Below are 21,926 nucleotides of genomic sequence, written 5' to 3' on the forward strand. Positions count from 1 at the left end.
TATGGGGAGAACATATATTTTTAAGTTTTGTTACTTTTTAACAGTGGCTCTCTTCTGGATGGTGCAATGTGAACAAATATTTTCTTCTGTGTGTCTCTTTGTACTACCGGTTTTTGGTACTGAACATATCTTATGTGTGTAATTAGAAAGACTCCCAATAAACAATATTTAAATGTTATTTTTAAAATCCCAAGTAAACAAAGATGTTCACAGAGATAAAGTAGGGCCAGGCAGGTTGAATGGCACAGTAATGCCCTTCTCATGTTTTTTAAAATCCTGATGTAATTATATACTTTATATAATTATATACTATAATATGTAATTATGTACTATATATGCATACATCCTATGCCCAGTAATTACATATAATTATATATGTAATTATATACTCTACTTGATATACTTTCTGATGAAAACTTTAATCCAGTTTAAAATATGGATAAATCTGCAAGTACACTGAGATCTAGACTGCCAAAGCAGTGCACTCACCACTGGGAGGAAGAACGAGCCATAGACGTTTCAGCAGGCTGGGAATAACAGGAGGCAGATGACCCAGCTACCAGGATTCGACTTGCATCCTGAAGTCTGTAAACCGCAAAACGGCTTGCTTTTGAATTAATTTATTCTGAGCACCAGAACCATTTTCCAAAGAGGGAATTACCATGTAGGTTGTTTGTGTTTTTCTCAAAAGAACAATTGCTCCACCAGAGGATCCATCTCTAATATCTTACCCCTTTGGATTTGTTTTTACCTTTTAAATATTAGTTACTAGTAGTTTTATGAGTCTGACCTAAAACAGCAAAGTGATATTTTTCTTTCTTTTCTCTTCCTCTTTTAGAATTAGAAAATATGTGCTTATTTTAACAAATGCAAACAATACAGATGTTTGTAAAATAAAAAGTGAAAGTATAAAATATAGAGTAAACATTTTCTCTTAATCTTCTATCCTCCAAATTCCATTTCTTCAGTGATCCCTTTTAAGTTTGATGTGTAACGTTCTTTCTAGAGATATATATATAGACATATATTTATATATAATTTAAAAAGTAAAAATCAGACCATATTAATATATAACTGTCCTTCAACTTACTCTTTTTCACTTAGTTTATCATGGACGTATTTCTAGTAGAGTTATTCTCATTAGTAGCACAAAAGCATTCCATTAATTCCATTTAATATACTATGATTTATTTATCCATATATTAATGAATACTTAAGTTCTTTCAAATTTTTTATTGTTAGAAAATGCGCTGCCAGAAACATCCTTGCCATATTTCTTTACACACTTGTGGTAGTATTTTATAGGATAAATTTCTAGATGTGGGGTTGATTACTGGGCATAGGATAACACACATTAATATTTTTGGTAGATACTGAGTGTTTGCCCTTTTGATACATGGAGCAGGGGTAGTCTGCAGGGTTTGGGGCAGGAACATGGACCTCTAAAGTCTGGCTGAGAGTCCAGCATGGTGGGCATTTGTCCAGTGTGTTCTATGGAAGTAGCTGGACTTGGAGCATCAGGGAATCTTCTACAGGATAAAATTATATCACATTCAAGCTGGTAACAGGGATGTTATCTGTGGAGGTGAAAAGACAAAGCTCTTGCTAGATCAACTTCTGTTTTCAGAATTACGATGGCCAATGGTAATTCTTTCAGTGAAAATGAAAATTAATACAGTTTCATTGACGCTTCAAACAGAGCAGACAGATCCTCTTCTGACTGAGGGCGTGGTGCAAGCTTGGTGACCCTTTCCTGAAACAGTAAACAAAAAGAATTACTCAGGGCTTTGCAAAGACAGTTTGTAAAAGCTACGAGGTATGTAAATTAACTCAGTCATGAGAAACAGTAACATGACAATAGTCATAGCTTTAAAAATCATATTTCTTGTTTGCTTCTTACTAGCTGATTCCCAGCTCAGAAGTTTATCAAGTGATGCCTCTTCCCTGCGAAGTTTTCAAAGCCATTACTCTTGCCTGAGGTCCTGAGAATAGCCTTCTGCTCAAATGTACAGAACCAAACCAACCTCAGGAAAAACACCTCCTACAATGCCAAACCACGCCAGTCTGGTGCCCCTGCCAGGCTCTCCCTGTGTGGAGGGCACTGTCCCAGGCACGTGTGCAGCCAGGGAAGACAGAACGGGGTCATCCTTGGCTTCAAAGACCATATATTTTGCAACTTGGACTTCATGTATATTACAAAGGACTTCACTAGGACATTAACTTTCAGGCTATGGGCAGCAAGTGACTTTTTTAAAAAAAAAAAAATTAAGGTTTTATCTCTACATTCCCAAATGAATTCAGTGATTTCCTTACTTTCTCCAGCGATTATTGAGTCAAGTCAGCAAAGACACCAGCACCTCCTACTGCTATTGACACTCCCGTCAGTGGCTCCTTAATCCCCAAATTTCCAGGCCTAAATGAAATTAAGAAACGTGCCAGTGTTTTGGTTGCATGTTTGTGGGTCTCTGGGTCCGTTATCTGTGATGAGCACCTGTGTGGGACAACACTTGGTAGGAGAGCGAAGCTCCATGGGGCAGGGCTGTGCCCAGCGCCCCACGTGGCAAACAGGTGCTCAGTAGTTACTGGTTGGATTAATAAAGATGATGGGAGGGGGGATATTGGCATCTCAAGGTTCACACATACGAGATAGGACTCCGACTCCCCCATCGTTCTCCCCATAGCAGCCAGAGGGATTTTTCCGCATTGCAAGTTTGATCACACCATTCCCTTGCTTAACACCCTCTGATGACGTCCCACTGCAATTAGAACAAAACCATGTCCTCTAACCCCAGCTCTGACTCTTCTCCCACCCGCTCATCTCACTTAGACCCCTGGTCCCCCTTCAGTCCCATGAAAATGTGAATCTTCACCCTATCTCAGGGCCTTTACGCTCTGCTTGGAATGCTTCTCCCAGATCTTCACCTGGCTGACTCCACCTCCAATCAGAGGCCTTCTCTGACCACACTCGCTGGAGTTCCCACCACACTGTCCCATGTGAAATCACTATCCCATTACCCAGGTTTCCTTCAGACCACTAATCATTATCTGAAATGATTTCATTTGTGTCTTATTTGTAGAGTTGATTAGATGACCATTGTCTGTCTTCCTCACTAGAACGTAAGCTCCACAAGGGAGGGAAGGGACTTTATTTTCTAAACTGTATCACATACAATTCATGGTATATAGTAAGACATCAATAAGTATTTGTCAGGTAAAAGGAAGAATAAAAAGAAGGAAGGATGTATACAAAAATTAACTTTAAACGCACCTAAATGTAAGAGCTAAAACCTTAAAACTCTTGGAAGAAAATGGGGAAATATTCATGACTTTGGGTTTGGCAATGATTTCTTGGATATGACACCATAACACAGGCAACAAAAGAAAAAATAGATAAACTGGACTACCTCAAAATTAAAAACTTTTATGCATCAAGGAATAGTAGTGAAAAGTTGTCTTTTCACTACTAAGAGAGTGAAAAGACAACTCAGAATGGGAGAAAATATTTGCAAATCATATATCTGATAAGGGATTAATATCCAAAATATACATATAATTGCTACAACTAAATAACAAAAATCCCCAAGCAACTCAACTCAAAAATAGGCAAAGGACGTGAATAGATGTTTCTTCAAAAAAGATACATAAATAGCTAATAAGCATGTGAAAAGATGCTCAATGTCATTAGTCATTAGGAAAATGCAAGTTAAAACCACGAGTTACCACTGCATACCTATTAGAATGGCTGTCCAAAAAATGGAAAATAACAAGTGTTGGTGAAGATGTGGAGAAATTGGAACCCTCGTGCATTGTTGGTGGGAATGTAAAATGATGCAGCCACTATGGAGAATAGTTTGATAGTTTGTCAAAAAGTTAAACACAGAACTACCCTGTGATCCAACAATTCTATTCCTTAGGTATATACCCCAATGAAATGAAAGCAAGGACTAAAACAGATACTTGTTCATTGATGTTCACAGCAGCACTATTCACAATAGCCAAAGGGTGGAACCAACCCAAGTGTCCATCTGCAGATGAATGGATGAACAAAATGTGGCCTTTCCATACAATGCAATGTTATTCAGCCATAATAAGGAATGAAATTCTGACACATTTAGGACATTATGCTAAGTGAAGACACAAAAGGACAAATATTGTATGATTCCACTTACATGAAGTACCTAGAAGAGGCGAAGTCACAGTGATAGAAAGTAGAACAGAGGTTACCAGAGGCTGGGGGAAGAGGAGAGTGGGGAGTTGCTGTTTACCATTTAGCAATAGAGCAGGGCTTCTTTTGGGGATGATTTAAAAGTTCTGAAAATGAATAGTGATTATGATTGCACAACCCTGTAAAATGTACTTAATGGCACTGAGTTGTACACTTAAAAATGATTAAAATAGTAAATTTTATGTCAGGTATGTTTTACCACAATTTAAAAAAAAAGAATGGATGGACAGATGGGAGAAGGATGGGGGGCAATGCTGAAGAGGATGGGTGAAGCCAAGGTAAAGCTTCATATCCCAGCACAGACCCTAAAGAATTCTGAAAATCCATAGCAAGGCAGAGACTTGTTCACGGTGACTTATGCGCACGTTTGTGGCAGGGTGCAGAACGGAAGTTCGGTATTTGCTATGGCCCAAGTTGCCACATTATTTTGTTGATAATGGCAGAGCGTCTTATCTGATGAGCTCAAGCACCCTTAAAACAATCCCGTTCATCTTGCATGAAGTAGTCCAGGACTCTCAGCTCAGGCCAAGCTGAGCTGAGTTTCTCTTTCACATTTCTAACCCCCCAACGATTGGTTCAACAGGGGCAAGGACGTAAAGTTTGTGATATATACTTGCACGTATCACTTGTGCCATATAAAAGCCAGCCTCTCAGGATTCAGATGTGTTCCGCACTGCTATTATTTATAGACACGTAAGACCGAAGGACAACTGATTAACATGGGCAGTGAAATAAATTCAGACTACTACTTTTAGCACATTCATAAAATAACATTTTAGCAGGCCTGTCTGCCAGGGAGTGGAAGTGCTCATTTCGGTAGACAGCTCTCCTCAGTAATGAAATGTTTTGATGGGAAATGTAAATGTTTCTTTCCAGAGGTTTCAGAAATCCAGCTTGGAAGATTAATTTATTCGTGCCTGCTCCCCGAGCAGCCCGGCTATGGCAGTTGGAAACCTCTGTACACAGGGCTGCTATTTGCTGCCACCAGTATGGGCTGTGGTGTTTGGTTAAGAATACTGGCCTGGTTGTTCCAGAGAAAACCGATCCCTCTTTGCTGAACATAAAAGAAGCTTTATCAGATGTTGACTGCATGAAATATCCTTTCTGGTGATGTTCTTTGCAGGAAGAGTCTATCCCTCTCACCACCTTAAATCCTGTAATACTAATAAGTGAAGATTTGTCTGCTGCATGTGTGAAATTCTGAAGTTGCCATAGCATTCCTGTAAAATGTTCACTAAAAAAAAATGAAACAAAAACCCAACAGTAGTTCAACTGCAAAACAGACAAGCTTATTTCCAATATGCCTTCTAAAGTCCTATGAATATTCCCCCCTTCCCCATACCTGCATATAAATCTGTCATATTGACTTCAAAACTGAACTAGTGCCAGTGAATTAAAATTAACTGTGTTTCTCCTAACCGTGAAAACATGATCAAAGGAAAAAAAGGCAGCATCCACCTTGGGGCTGCTTTATGAACATAGCTTGAGGAAATCCTGGTTTCCTACTTTATAGACATGACTTGTATTAGAAAGATTCAATTTACCTTGCATCCTTTGTGAAACTAAGAAATTAGTTTTGTCTAATTAAGGTTCTGCTATCTGTGATTTCCCAGTATGACATGTGCACTGAGGCATTCAGAATGATACCTAATTAACTTGCTATTTTAGAGGATGGTCTCAAGTGTTAGTCTGGATCTGTTGCTGTTTGGAGCAGCTTTTGAAAGTGGAAGCCTGGGTACAGTAGAATTAAAACCGTCCACACCTGCCAGTGTGTGCTGATGGCTGGAAGATGCATTGCCACAGCAATTAAATGGCCAAGAATATCATCCAGTTTGATCTGAAACTCATGAATACCATTCTTGGAGGCTGATAAACACATCTGCCTGAACATTTTCCTGGGATACACAAGCAGAACCTTTCAGAGGACCCCCTGAAGAGCGGACACTCTTGCTGGGACCATGCTCTAAGAGCCAGAGGCTACATCAAAATCGTGGTGGCCGCTCGGCCTCTGGTATTTCTGGACAGGCTTTCATGGCTCCTTTTCATTGGCTGAGTCCTATTAAGTCTAAGGAAATTGCTCAAAAACAAGGACAGAAGATTTAAGAGGAGAGGGTTGCAGGAATGTGCTCCTTTAAATGTTCACTAGCCCGGGTTAGGTGCTATAGAAGATAGATGAGCAAAACAGACAGGCTCCTACCTTCATGGAACTTTAATAGGTTTTGAAAAAATGATTGTGATGGCCATAGTTTTTATTTAGTCCCTTCGACTTACAGGTTAGGACTGTGGGTTAGAACTGGTGTCTCTGCTATACTGTGAGACTCCTCTTTTTCTCATTCATTTATATTTTTGGATGCAACTGAGCCCACTGGGCCTGACCCTAAATCAGGGAAACTCGTGGCCCATGGGCCATGTTTTGTTTGTACATTGGGAAATCAAGGAATTCAACACAAACATCCCAACTGCTGATTTTTCTTAAAAATCCAAGTTCTACCAACACTGGGAACTGAATTTATGCTTGGTGATAATAAATTGTAGCTGAAAAGCTGCTCACCCAATGAGATGGGTCATGTGCTTTCCAGTTCACCAAAGTCCCCACCATTCCCTAGTGCCTTAAATTACTTTGTTCATTGCTATTATTTTCCTTGCTCCTAGGGACAGATAAGTCTGTGAATCCAGTCCACACAAATATTATCTTATGTGAGTGGTGAGGTTTTCAACATTCTAAGTACTTGCTAAGTAGGGAAGAAGCCAGTTTGAGGCCTTTGCTTAACTGAAGTGGGCTGAGGGAAAAGCACTGCCACTTGTGGTAAGCAGGATGCTGTGTGAGTGGATATTCTAGCTGTTAACTCTGTTCCAACGTCAGGGATAGATACATGAATGCCTTAATTTTGGGGAGAACTGCCTTATCCTCATAGCGTTTGTTTGTTGTTGTTGTTTTTTAAATAGAAGTATAGGGCTTCCCTGGTGGAGTAGTGGTTAAGAATCTGCCTGCCAGTGCAGGGCACACGGGTTCGAGTCCTGGTCCGGGAAGATCCCACGTGCCGTGGAGCAACTAAGCCCGTGCCCCACAACTACTGAGCCCATGCACCACAACTACTGAGCCTGCGCTCTAGAGCCCGTGCTCTGCAACAAGAGAGGCCACCACAATGAGAAGCCCGCGCACCGCAATGAAGAGTAGCCCCCACTTGCCGCAACTAGAGAAAGCCCACGCGCAGCAACAAAGACCCAACGCAGCCAAATAAATAAATTTTTAAAAAGTATAGTTGATTTACAATATTGTGTTAGTTTCAGGTGTATAGCAGTGATTCAGTTATATATATGTACTTTTTTCAGATAATTTTCCATTATAGGTTATTACAAGATATTGAATATAGTTTCCTGTGCTATACAGTAAATCCCTGTTGCTTATCTGTTTTATATAGAGTAGTTAGTATCTCTTAATCCCAAACTCCTAATTTATCCCTCCCCCTTTCCCTTTCCCCTTTGGTAACCATAAGTTTGTTTTCTATGTCTGAGTCTCTTTCTGTTTTGTATATAGACTCATTTGTAATGTTTTCTAGATTCCACATATAAGTGATATCATATATCTGTCTTTCTTTGTCTTACTTCACTTAGTATGATATTCTCTAGGTTCATCCACATTGCTGCAAATACAATATTTCATTCTTTTTTATGGCTGAGTAATATTCTATTGTATATATACCACATCTTCTTAAGCCAATCGTCTGTTGATGGGCACTTGGGTTGCTTCCATGTCTTGGCTATTGTGAATAATGCTGCTATGAGCATTGCACGTATCTTTTCAAATTAGAATTTTTGTCTTTTCCGAATATCCTCATGGTGTTTAAGTGACCCTTGCCTTTCGCATTTTTTTTTTTTTTTTTTTTTTGCGGTACATGGGCCTCTCACTGTTGTGGCCTCTCCTGCTGCGGAGCACAGGCTCCGGACGCGCAGGCCCAGCGGCCATGGCCCACGGGCCCAGCCGCTATGTGGCACGCGGGATCCTCCCGGACCAGGGCACGAACCCGTGTCCCCTGCATCAGCAGGCGGACTCCCAACCACTGCGCCACCAGGGAAGCGCGCCTTTCGCATTTTGGACAGGAGGACTTAGTGAGTGCTCTGGGCCTGGTGAGCATGGTGTCATCTCCTGGCTCTGAGCTCTCTGTTTTATGGTGAATTACAACAAACAGGGTCTTGGCCTGTTAGGCTCTGGTGCTATAACACAAGGGTATCTGATCCTAAATGGAAGAGAGGTCCAATGGGGGATAAACTCTTTTCATGAGAACCTTGAGAGGGGAAACTTTACATCTATTATATTTCTACCATATAAATGATAGCTGCTCATTTTAAATTCTTTTTTTTTTAGTTTAAATTCTTTAGGAGCATATAAATAAATGAAATAAGACTCAAAGTGACACAAATAAGTATACATATATATATGTATAAAATATATAATCTCCCAAATATGTTTAAAAAGTGATTTTGTAATCATCTTAATTTAAAAGCCATGTCTATTCTTCACAAAATAGTAGAATTTGTAACTCTTTATAATGGAAAATAATATTAGTGGCCCTTTTGGAATAGCTTCACATAGTTTTATAGGGGACTCTTAAAAGAGCAGAAATGGAGAAAAGGGAAATCCTGCTATACTCAAGATAAACTTGGTTGTTTTTGCCTTAAATTTTTATAAAGGATCCTTTCATTACATCGTCAAAGCTTCACGTAAGCCACAGTTTAATGGAAGAATATAAAGGCGAGGGAGCCTTGGCCCCTTCCCCCTGGGGAAGGGGAGAGCTGCTGCCTGGTGGGGAGAGACCTGCGTTGTCATCTTCTTCCCTAAGATGCCCCAAATGGACCGTGTCTCCCCTGGAGCCTGGTGCTTCTTAGAAGGCAGTGCGGATGGGCTGCGTCTCTTACCTGGGGCAGTGTTCCTTTCACTAATGCGGGGATGTCGGCCTTGGAGTAGCCAATGGCAGCTAGGCCATCATCCACATCCAGATCGAATAAGAATTTCCGCAGCGTGTCTGCCAAAACAGGCCCAGCATCTGGGATCCTGGCAGTGCGGGTGTCGGCTCCTGGAAGACACAAAGCACTGACTGTAGAGGGGAGGAAGCTGGCCCTGGGTGTGATTCAGTCACAGGATAGCTGAATACATAACCTGCTGCCGGCCCCTCACACTGAGGACAAGGGCACCGCTGTGCCCCCAGCCGGGAGGCCGGCTCAGCTGTCAGCCCCGCAGAAGACAGGCCATCCTGGGAGCCCCCAGAGCCTCCATAGAGAAGTCGGGGAGCGGGGAGGAGGGGGCGCTAACTTGGCTCTCACATTTCCAGTGGGCTGCTCGCCCTCTGTGTGGTGGGAAGAAGAGAAATGGCCCAGAAAAGAGGCACAGGAAGGAGACCAAGAAAGAAGGCTGGTGTTTGGATGAGGAGGAATGAGCATCTGTAGGAGAAAACACAGCTTATGTAACTTTCAAGGCTTGGAATTTGCTGACATCTAGAGGTCTACACATTCAATGTCCTTTCTCAAGGCGACAGCTTAGGAGGAGAAGGAAAACCCTTTGCAAACACCTTGTGAGTCAAGGATCTACAGAAGTTCAAAAAACTCCAACATTAACTGCCAAAAAGGAGGAAAATGACAAAAATGGATTAGGTGTGGCCAGGGAAGGAGTATATTTCCTCTCTCTAGCTAGAAAACTTTTTTGGACTCTGTTGCCAAAGGGCAGGTCCCTCTAAATATATATTATACAACCTGTCAGGCAGAATTAAGAATAAGGAGACTCTTAGAAAGCAGTATTTAACATGTAGATAATAATGATATCGGTGAATGAGGAAGAAGGTTGCCAGGGATTGGAGATTCGTAAGGGCAGAATTTGGACATAATTACTAATTAATACACAAAAGCATAGAGATGTCAATCTGGAAGAGCCAGGGGGTTCTGCCCTCAGGTAGGGTGGCAGTGAAAGTTCCCAGATGAAGGGAATCAATCCTAGACCCTTAGCACTCACGCCCCACGCCCCCATCTATCCTGGTTGGACACATTCATCGCCGCAATCAGAAGGTAGCATTATTTATTTATTATCCAAAATGCCTCATGCTGTAGTCCAAGTCCACTTTCTCTGTGTAGGTCAAAAAGAGACTAGCAGGCATGGCTCACTCCATACTGAAGTATCTTATCAAATCAGTTTTAGCCTTTCTGTTCTCTGACAGAGACCTGTTTATGTTATCCAGGAAAAGGTATAAATAGAACCAGATACAGAGCTAGTTGGGAGAGCAGCTGGATGGAAGGTAAAACTTGCCCGACAAGGCCAGTCTGTATTACACAGCGGCAGCTCAAATATGGATTAAATGGAGGGTGACACATGATACGGGGTTTGTGAGGTTCTTATGTTCCCGGGATTGCTGCCATCCAAAGCTCCAGGTTTTCCTATGAAGTGTTTTAGAAAAAAAGAGAAGGTAGGAAAGAGAATACATTGGTATAAAGCTAAGACAATCTAAGTTTACATAGGGAATCAAAATATTTAATGCCATTTACAACAACTTGGATGGACCTAGAGATTGTCATACTGAGTGAAGTAAGTCAGATAGAGAAAGACAAATATCATATGATATCATTTATATGTGGAATATAAAAAAAGGGCACAAATGAACTACAAAACAGAAATAGAGTTACAGATGTAGAAAACAAACTTATGGTTACCAAGTGGGAAGTGGGGGGAGGGATAAATTGGGAGATTGGGACTGACATATACACACTACTATATATAAAATGGATAACTAATAAGGACCTACTATATAGCACAGGGAGCTCTACTCAATACTCTGTAATGACCTAAATAAGAAAAGAATCTAAAAAAGAGTGGATATATGTATATGTATAACTGATTCACTTTGTTGTACACCTGAAACTAACACAACATTGTAAATCAACTATACTTCAGTAAAAATTAAAACAACAAAAATATTTAATGGCTAAATATGGAATAATATTAACCAAAGATTCCTATGCAAGAGGAAAGTACCGTTAGTTCCTCTGGCCTGGGTTTTGTCTAATAGAGGCCTTGCTTTCTCAGTAGTTTTGTTGGTGGCCTGGAATGTTAGGTTTAGGCTCTCTAAAGTTTTCCCGTTTACCATACATCTAGCCTACTATTTGGGCTCCTGCCTGTTTACGTATTTACAAAGGGTCTGAGTCCCAACGTAGAGCTGAACAATATCCCCAGTCCAAAAGGGAAAAGGGATACAAGATCCTTGGAAAAGTAGGCACCATGTTTCTGGCCGTACATGCCGGGAAACCTAGCAGTGGGAGGTGGAGGTGAAGCAACACATTCGGAAGGATATCTGTGTCATTCCTACCTTCTTGGAACTACTCTCTCCAACGGCTCGAGCTAGAGGAGCATAATGCAGTTTTCTTTTTAGCTTTTCCCTTTCTAAAACAAGTAGGGGAAGAGATGTTTTAAAAGTTAATTGAATACTTAAGTTTCCTTAAAAGAATTCTTGTATTAGAAAAATACCAATATTTTACTTAACACTAAAGCGACCCTAAATGTAACTGTATTTCTTGTAAGATTTAAAAGGCACTGTGAGTATATTATTATAGACATTATCTATCCTAAAAAAAAGCAAACAAATTCTCCTTTGGGGAACTTTTTATAAAGTTTCTAGTTGTTTAGGTTCTCTATAACTGGGAACTTACTGTTACTTCCTGATTTAGATTCATTTTTAGTTCCTATTAAACAAAACAAAAACCGTATATAACATGAAGAGTATATAAACAGTTTCACTTTCCTGGGGGACGAAAACAGTGGAAATATTATTACTGTAAACTTAATGTAAGCAGTACTTTGTTCCATTTCATTGCTGATAGACTCTTAGAAACACAAAATTACAGAATTTTAGTGCTAGATAGGAATTTGAGCAGGTCCCTGACATTTTATTATTAAATTATCCCAAGCAGTATTTTTTGGTATTATTCTTTACGGTTTATCTTCAGAAGCATCCTAGGAAATGCTCCACATATGTGGGTCACAGATTTATGATTCACGGTTCATACCCAATATTTCTGCCATCTCCAGGTGGTGCTCGGGAGACATCTGTGCCGTGAAAGTGAACACTGCTGGGGAGGTGAGTACCACAGAAAGGCCATGGGGCTGGGGAGAAAGGAAACATGGTGACCAACGTGGCAGAGCCAGTCTTCAACATGCGTATTCTAGATATTAAATTACTTTATCTTGTACTCCAAGCAATCAAGAATTGACAAATACGTTTATGGCAATTGAGAGAAGTCTAAGACGAAATTAAAGGATTGATTATGATTTTACCACCAGTGGGTGATCCACATTATAATCCTTTGCTTTATATGTCTTCACTAAGCCTGAAATTGGGTAAGACATTCCATGGCTAGAAAAGAAAGAAAGTCCATATGTTGACATACAGATATCAGAAATTCAAGTTAACAATACTCTATGGGAGAGCCCTTCACAGTCTCTTGACAATATTATTAACCCACAAAGTTAGACATTCTGTTTTCTTTGATTCCTATGGGGATACATTATTATGCAGTTGATATTTGGTGCTTTCATTCACAAAACTTCTGAAATGTTAAAATTCAAATGCTCACAGAATTGTATGCCGTTAAAAAGTATTGATGCTTAAGTTGCTGGCCAAGCACATTGGTTAAGCTTATGATCTTGAAGAAATCAAGAATTCACTTTGAAGTTTCTTTAATATCTTCAGGGTGTGCATTTTCTAGCTTGCTCTGCACTGCCTTGGCAGTGTGTTCCTTCACAAACTGCAGATGTGGGTGGGAATTTTATGAGCCAAGATGTACTGCACTAGACATGCAAGCTTGTTCCGCCAGTGATCTGTCTTGCCAATGATTGATACCTTCTTTTAAATGCTACGTACTAATGGGAGTTGAATCATACGTGATTGTTTCAGCCTGAAAGGCTATCCAGAAAAGGCATTTTCGTTTTTATTTGTGGGGATTTTTTGGTTGGTTTTAATGGGAAAACTCTTTATCCTCTCGAATTGTTAGTGAACAAATAGGACAATATGATAATTTACTAGATGACCCAGAAGATACACGTTGTGACAAGTTAATATATTTAGTTAATATATTGAAAATGAAATGTTTTACAATAGTAAAATGGTCTGTAAGTCTATTAATGTGGGTTATTGGATGACTTTGTTTTTATTTGCTAAAAGATTTACATTTCATAGACAGATGAAGTATTTTGGTGAATTGTATGATTATCCAAAAAATGGTGCCCCATGCCTGTCATCTCTCATGAGGCAGATCAGAAGCTATCGGTTCTCTGAGTTGTTGGATACTAGGGACGTGCTTTACTGTTTTCGGGCTTCATGGTATTCAGAAAAATATCGCTTAGCATGCTTCCGTGATGTGAAAGGGTTCATGTAGCTTTCAAAGTACCTTTTTAACAATAGCCAATATTTTAGTTTGATTTCTTTTATTTTAACAGTTATATATATTCTTTGTAAAAAAGAAAAATGATCCATAATCCTATTTCCTCAAGATAGCCATTATAGAATATTTCCTTCTAGTCTTCTTATGCATATGTTTATGATCGTATTGTGCACTGTTTTTGACGTTGCTTTTTTTACTTAATATTCTTTATAAACATTTTCCCATATCATTTTCTATTCTTCTAAATTATTATTTTAATAGCTATTTTATTCTTTGAGTACTAAACTTCAGTTAACCATTCCCAAACTGTTGGGAATTTAGGTTGTTCCTAAAAGTTTCAGTTATAAATAACTTTTAGGTGAATACCCTTATAAGGATATTCTTTGACCATACCATGATTATTTCTTTAGGCTACATTTCTACAAGTAACATCAGTGGGGCAAAGGGTATAAACATTTTCCAAGCTCTGGGCAGATTTTGTTCAGCTGCTTCTTAGAAAGGTGGTACCCATCTATGCTCCCCTCAGCAGCAGAGTTTGAGGGTGAACATTTCATTGCGCTCCCCTAGCAAAGGCCAATTCTTAATTCTCCGTGTTCACTGGTTTTCAAGTTTAAGGCAACATACCAATAAAGTTCTGATCAAAAGACTAATTCTGGCTATTGACAAATATTCTAATCCCCTTCTTTTTGAGAGAGATTAGGAGAAAAAAAATCCTGTGTTTGACGTTTTAAAAACCCATGACACATGATGAAGATGTGGACAAATCAGAACCCTCATCCACTGTTGGTGGGAATGTAAAATGGTGCAGCCACTGTGGAAAACAGCCTGGCAGTGCCTCAGAATTTAAACAGAGTTACCATATGACCCAGCAATTCCACTCCTAGGTATATACTCAAGAGAAATAAAAACATATGTCCACCAGGTAAACTTGTACATGACTATTCAAGCAGCAATATTCATGGTAGCCAAAAAAGTGGACACAACACAAATGTCCATCATGTGATGAATGAATAAATAAAATGTGGTATATCGGTGCAATGGAAAATTGCTTGGCAGTAAAAAGGAAAGAAGTACTAATATGTGCATGGGATGAACCATGGAAACATGATGCTAAGTGAAAGAAGCCAGGCACAAAAGATCACATATTATATGATTCCATTTATATGAAATGTCTGGAATTTGCAAATCCATAGAGACAGAAAGTAGATTAGTAGTTGTTTAAGACCTGGGGGTATAGGAGGATTGGTGGGCGACAGCTAAGGGGTACAGGATTTCTTTTCAAGGTGATAAAATGTTCTAAATTTATTGTGGTAATGGTAGCACAACTTTGTGAATAGACTAAAAACCACTGAAAGTTTTAAATGGGTGAATTACATAGTATGTGAATAATTAATAGCTCAAAAAAGCTGTTACCAAAAAGAAAAAAAATCTATGACCCGATAAACTGCATTTGAATTAAGAAAATATTATGGGACACAAAGTTAAATATCTTCTTTCTATAACATATTTAAAATCTGACCACATGTCCTAAATTATAAACATTTAAAAAATTTAAGGGCAATAGCTTTAGGTGAAGAAATAAAATCTCAAATTTGCTCACCACAGATGAACACCAGCATTTCCAAAGCCAATGCCAGCAAAAGCACTTGCCAAGTGCATATTAGACCTTGCTTCAAGATCGTCAGGATTTCTGACAGCCCTGTGGATGACATCAATACCTAACAATAACACATCTACATTGGCATTTCCTAGTGAATAAAGAGCCGCCTTAGGGAAAGATCTGGAAAAAAAAAGAAATGCTACCCGATAGGAAGAAAAATTAGGCAAGTTATTCAAAGGACACCTTGTCTTCTAGACGAAAACCAAAGGGAAACATATTTTCTCATCAACAGTTTGAGCAAAGGCATAATAAATATGCTGTCAGGCTGCTCATGGGATAAAAGTGCCAGGGGAAGAAAGCACTGACCCTTGGACTATGAAAGCTGCTCAAGAAAAGCGCCCTGAGACTCATTCTTCTTCTTCACTTGTCAATGACCTTGATCGCGGCTGTGAGTGGACTCAGAGTAAACACATACTCAGAAGGCCCAGGGCCCAGGCTGGTTTGCTGAAGTGAGTCCCTGTCTGTCGCCTGGGGCTACTTACTGGCCAAATGAGCCGCCCAGACATCTTTCTCTCTGTGATACCACCCCAAATCGGACCCACTGGAGACCTCTTTTGGTATCTGTGGAAATTGCACATGTTATTTTAATACTTATTACTGTGGACGTGGGATGTTGTTGTAGGACAAGCCTTCACTTGCTCCATCCCTCCTCAGTGCCACTTTGGAAAAGCAAATTCTCAAAGGCCCCTTTCAGATGCAGCTCAGCCTTCCTGCTCCAGGGCTTGGAAACCCTGCCCCAGGGAGGAACCCTAAGAAAGCCAAGGGCACCCCTTCCTGCATGGTTTTTTGTGATCCTGCCTGGAGTAAGGGCTCTTGCTATGAAATAAAAGTGCCACAGCCCTTTTCCTCCTTTCATCTGGAATAGTTAGGCACGTGTGTCTCTTTCCGAAACCCAGTGTTCGTTCCTTATTCCCAGATAACAAGGTGAGACAGCAGGTGAGGGAGCTTCAGCCTCTCTTCTGTGCATTTCGCCCCCTCACCTCCCACAGCGGCCATGCCAAGCCTTGTGTCCCCGTCAGACACCTGGCTGGCCATCATCTGCATCTGCTTCTACCCAGACAAATCCTCCCTGCTGGGCTCCGAGCTGGAGACAGTTCTGTGTCCCTCCCCTGCCTCTACTACAAAATGCTGTCCTAGGCCCCTCCCCCTCCAGGCCGAGGAGGCACCGCGCTCACATCTAGTCCTAACCTGCCCGTTCTTGCCCTCCGCTGTGTATAAATACAAAGGGGAGTTCGACTTTGCACGAGTCTTAATGTCTCAGGGATCAGTTTTCATCTCTAAGTATATCTGTGCTCTCTCTCAAGGGTCTATTATGGCTATTTCATGCACAAATCTTTCCAAACCTTTTAGGAATCTTTTCAGGAGGGCTTTCATATCTCCCAGGACAGACATCTCTACACATTTATTTCTTAAATTGAGTTCATGTGCGTTTGCTCATGGGTCCACCCCGTGTGCCTCTGGACAGGGCCTGGTGGGGCAGGGCCAACACCTGTCTCATCTGTGGTTCTCATTTCTGCCCTTGGTAGCCAGACCTCAAAGGACATCTCCCTTCCCCCCGGTTTGGTTTTGAGGCTTTGATAAACCTTCTACCTGCATCCTTCATAAATTAGGGGCTCCTATGTTGTCCCCTCATGATCTTTGCCTTTTCAGATCAAAGGATCCAGTTTTCATCTGTCCTCATGGGGCTCCCTCCAGAGGTTGCTGGTCTCTGGTGCTTCTGTACGTACAGTGACTGATTGTTTTGGTGAGCGGGCTTGCTCAGGACATTTCAGGATCTGGTGCGCCACATTTCACGGGAAGGTGGAAAGCGGCTTTTCTGTTCCGTTTCCGTCCCCTCCGGGCGACATACCTCTTCAGGTACTTAGCAACGATCCTCAGCGCGTGGACTGCCCAAATGTCACTGATGGGGTTGCTGCCCTGGTAGGCTGGCCGAGTGATGGGATTTGCAGGGCAGGGGCTCCGCATGTGGTACGGGAGGGCAGTGTAGGACTCCAGGGCGTGACTAACAAGGAATATTTAAAACACACAGTTGAAAGCATCCTTTTCCTCCTTTCCTCCATTCAGATCCCAAACCGTCTCAGAATGCTCGGGACTCACTCCCCTGTGGATATGCTCTGTAGTGCTGATAAGCACAACTCATGTCACTAATCAGCCTCTTGTCCACGACAGTCATTGCTTATTATAGCAATTAACACAGGGAAGTTGACATTAACAGCACTACAGTGGTTTTGACCAGTATGTATAAGATTACATATGGTTCCTTTCTAGTGCCAGTATATCTTTATGATGTTGAATTTTTAAACATTTAAGTCATCAAGAAGAGCACTGAATCTGAAAAATGACTTCCTTCTAAAGTATATTTACCATTTTATACCTTGCATCGATCAGACACCATATTACCCATCCAAGAAGGGTCATAGTTACACTAGCCTCCTGTGAGAGTGCAGTGCAGTGGGTCGGCCCCCCTGATGTAAATTCTGGCACCAGACTTTCCCACTGTGGGCCTGAGGGGAGTCACCATCCTCCCTGTGATCCTAAGATGAGGATAAATCATTGTATGTCTTTCTTCATGGTGCTGCTGTGAAAATTAAGTTCACATATGTAAAGTACCAGCACTTTGTAAAACTTATCATTCACCATTATTATTAATTCTTGGCCTGAACAAAAAATCTAATTCTTTCTTCTTACATGCTCTAAATTCAGGGTTGGCTGTTTTAAGAATAAAGCATCAGAGCTTCCTTTACCTACTGGCCTGCCATGAATTCTAGCTAATCGACTGCAGAAGATGAGAATAAACACAATCAGCTAGATCAACGATTTGTTGGGAACACAGTATAACATGAACTACTTTGTGCATGAGTTATAGTTTTCAGTCTTAGAATGGAGAATTTACTTCTACATGTGTGAAGCAGATAACATCTTTTGAAAAAGTATTAGAACTTCAAAAAGAATTAGTTGGTGGACAAAAGCTATGGGTTTGTGGTTCTAAACAGAAAATCTGGGCAAGGCAAGAAGGAGGTGTCCACGTGGGGTTGACGGGGTGCTGATGAGTCCACCAAGGTGCAGAGGTAAACCTCTGCCCTGCTGTGCATCTTGATTCTGGGCACAAGATCAGATCTGTCTTTAAGGGCAGATTCACTGAGCTGAGCTCACAGAAACTATGTGTAAAACCTGGAAGTCTGATTATTGATTTATAACAAGAAATATAACTGCTGAGGGGGACAGACATCTGAGTCTTCTAGGTATCCATTCTCCCTATTGGCAAGTCTGTGGATGCCCAATTCTGGTCAGAAAGCCCATGGAGCCCTAACGAGGGGAACTGCCTCTAAGGTTGAATACAAGGGTGTGTCCATCTTCAGAACAGGCTGCTGGGCCTCAGGGGCAGACTCCTCGGGCCACGTGCGCTCTCCCGTGGTCAGTCCTTGGAAGGGCCACTGCCATCACTCTCCTTTCTTCTGAGCCCACTCCCCGCTTTTACTGACAGCAAAGTCTTTGGGTCTGTGAGTCATTCATTTAAACATGACTGCTTTAGTCTGTTATATGTTTATTATGCAGTTCACAGCTAGGGAGCGTAATCTTATTTCCAAGTTATTAGAGGACAACTCTTCAGAGTACTGACAACATTGACCAGGATGGAGTTGGACACAGTTTTCTCCAGTCTCTTGGCGGGCAGTGTAATGCAGTAAGAAAAGCAGACCATGGACTTGGGTAGACCTGGATGTGAATCCTAACTCTGCTGCCTCCTGCTTGTGTGAACTTCACTCGACAGTTGTTAATTGAGTACCAATGACGTGACGGTCCCTGTGCCAAGGAGTAGGGATGGAGAAGCGCATGAGATGGTCCTGTCCTTGCCAAGCCCGCGGTGCAGTGAGGGAGACTGGGGTGTGAAGAGCGGTGTCTCCGAAGCAATGCACAGGCCCCCAGTGGGTAAGAGCAAAGGACAGAGTGGTTCTTAAGGAGAGGGGAGGGGAGGGGAGGGTCAGCAAAGGCTCCATCAATGACAGAATGCTCCAGTGGAAAGTGAAAGAAGAGTTCTCCAAGCAGATAAAGTGCTCAGCACTGGGGACGTTCCAGGGACTTTGGCTTTCAGACAGTAGGTGTGGAAAGGCAATGACAGACTTGTAAGGTAGAGGGGTGTGTGTGTGTGTGTGTGTGTGTGTGTGTGTGTGTGTGTGTGTGTGTGTGTGTGTGTGTGTGTGTGTATAAATGCCCGTGTGTATGCACGGTGGTCACATTGCATTCTGGAAGCTTGTTGAGGCCAGTATGGAGGACAGACAGAAGGACTGTGGGATGGAAGCAGGGAGACTGATAAGGAGATTGGATACTGTCCAGGCAAGAGCTGGGGCAGGCCTGAGCTGAGGCGGGAGCAGATGGGAGAGATTGAGTTGGACAAGAGAGGGGCTCTGTGGCTCGGTGTGGGCACGTGGCGAGGGAGAAGTCCATACTGGGTCCTGCTGCTCGCTAAGGTCAGGGACCCAGGAGGGGAAGCTGTGAGGGGTGGGGGGATTGAGAGAATTGTAAGATTTCATCAACTTCAAGATGCCATGCTTTATAAGATGCACCATTAAAAAAAAAAAGTACCACTGAGGAAGAAAACCATACTGCCATGCCACAGATATACAGATATGCCTTGATTTCAGAGATGTTAAAATGAGAAGAAATGTGCATGTGCAAATGGGTGGAATAGGGTATTTTGGACCAGGTGAATGTGGAGCACCCGTGAGTCCCCGTGATGCCGCTGGAATGCAGGGCCCAGAACTCGGGAGCGAGGCCTGTGGCAGAAACACTGATGAGGGAGCCGTCAGCACATGGCAGATGAAGCCCAGGGAGCACATGGTGTGACCCTGGGCAAGCTGCTCAACACCTCCAGCCCAGTTTTCTTTTCTGTGTGGCACAGAGCCGTGGTGAAGTGATGATGCGTGTGAAGTGCCGACAGCGAGCCCTTCCAGCTCCGGCGGTGGGCGCTGCCGCCCCTGCTGTGTGCCTGAGGCTGCAGCCCTGGCATCCCCTGGTTAGTGCAGCAGAGGCAGTGCTGTGGGTCTGAGATGCTGCCTGCCAGCTGCCACTGCTCCCCTCCCTGTGCCCCCGTGGCTGCAGCTGTGGCTGGGCCGGTCCATCCCAAACAGCAGGTTTGTGGCTCACCTAGGACCTCACCTCATCTTTACAGCTTAGCTTTGTCACTCGGAAAAGGGGATAATGACAGCCAAAGCCAGCGCTGTTGTGGCACACAATCAGTGAGTGCTTAACAAGGGCTTTCAGCAGTAAAATACTGTCCGTCAACCGAGTACCGGCAGAGCCCCTGCAGGTGGCATGGGTACCTACCAAAGCACATCGAAGCCACTGTTGGCGATCACCCGCTCAGGCATGTACAGGGTGTGCAGAGGATCGATCAGGCCCAGTGTAGGTTTGATGGCTCGCGAAGCAATACCTAAGGCAGGGATTTTCAACAGAGGCTATAGGTACGTACACAATTTTTAAAAATTTAAATAACTTTAGGGTAACAAATTATCCTAAAAAACATAAAACATGAGGGCTTCCCTGGTGGCGCAGTGGTTGAGAATCTGCCTGCTAACGCAGGGGACACGGGTTCGAGCCCTGGTCTGGGAGGATCCCACATGCCGCGAAGCAGCTGGGCCCGTGAGCCACAACTACTGAGCCTGCGCGTCTGGAGCCTGTGCTCCGCAACAAGAGAGGCCGCGATAGTGAGAGGCCTGCGCACTGTGATGAAGAGTGGCCCCTGCTTGCCGCAACTAGAGAAAGCCCTCACACAGAAACGAAGACCCAACACAGCCAAATATAAATAAATAAATTAATTAATTAAAAAAAAAATATACCATAAGTCTCCAGATCTCATTAGCCTTTAAAAAAAATTAAAATATGAGATAAGATTCATTCTCATATAGGGAGGCAGCAAGGATTAGCGGGAAGAGATTTGGGGTCAGAAACCAGGTTTTTCAGCGGCCGAAGCCCCTTGCAGTTTACACGAGCCACTATACCCATGTCTTCCCAGCTCCAGGGAAGTAAATAAGCTCTCAGGGCTTATTTACTCATTAAACTCTGGAGAGCTGGTTTACTAGCAAACCACTGGTTTGGGTCCTTGCTCTGTGATTTGCTGCACGTCTTTGGTACGTGTCTGGGCCTTTCTGAGTTCTCTGTAAGATTAGACTCTAATAACACAGGGCTTCCATCCCTCCCGGAGCTGTTGTAAGGATCACAGTAGATAATACGACGGGAAAGTCTTTAAAAAAATTTAAGGTAGTATTTAAGTGTTGGTTTCTGTTATTATTATCTTTAACAATGTCAAAGGATAATGTAATTTAAAAAGAGAAGTTACCATATATGTGCAGTTCAATGCCAATCTATTCCACTACGAAGGCCTGGAAGAAGGATATTGAACCAGACTCAAGGTGAGGGACATTTCCCCTACATTAGCTGAGAGTCAGAGAAGAAGACAGGATAAAGATGACAAAGAAGGTAGAAAGCAGAATGGTGGTTACCTGGGAATGGGGCTGGAGGGATTGACTGGGAAGGAGCATGAGGGAACTTTCTGGAGAAGTGGGAATGTTTTGTATCTTGACTGGGGTGGTGGGTACTTGTGGTATATATTTGTCAAAACTCATC

General features: G+C 42.2%; 1 protein-coding gene across 14 annotated transcripts in view; it reads right to left on the reverse strand.

The window, feature by feature from the left end:
• Positions 1-1,243: 1,243 nt before the first annotated feature.
• The window catches only part of ADHFE1 (alcohol dehydrogenase iron containing 1), a 33,402-nt gene continuing 12,719 nt past the window's right edge, over positions 1,244-21,926 (reverse strand). For 3 of the 14 annotated variants that reach the window (XR_014297944.1, XR_014297947.1, XR_014297948.1), the window contains 9 exons: positions 20,628-20,733; positions 17,155-17,307; positions 15,246-15,344; positions 12,540-12,618; positions 12,272-12,368; positions 11,575-11,648; positions 9,548-9,664; positions 9,143-9,300; positions 1,244-1,753 (listed from right to left, as the gene is read on the reverse strand). Coding sequence is in view for 7 of the 14 variants with exons in the window: in XM_082674478.1 (XP_082530604.1) it covers positions 1,670-1,753; positions 9,143-9,300; positions 12,272-12,368; positions 12,540-12,618; positions 15,246-15,344; positions 17,155-17,307; positions 20,628-20,733 (776 nt within the window). In the remaining 7 variants the exon portion in view is untranslated. Of the gene's footprint in view, positions 1,754-2,294; positions 2,414-9,142; positions 9,301-9,546; positions 10,649-11,574; positions 11,649-12,271; positions 12,369-12,539; positions 12,619-15,245; positions 15,345-17,154; positions 17,308-20,627; positions 20,734-21,926 lie in introns of those variants that run through there. The other 11 variants (XM_082674478.1, XM_082674482.1, XR_014297949.1 and 8 more) reach the window with 10 other exon arrangements.

Source organism: Grampus griseus (assembly GCF_964374135.1).
Source record: "Grampus griseus genome assembly, chromosome: 17".
Taxonomy (NCBI): domain Eukaryota; kingdom Metazoa; phylum Chordata; class Mammalia; order Artiodactyla; family Delphinidae; genus Grampus; species Grampus griseus.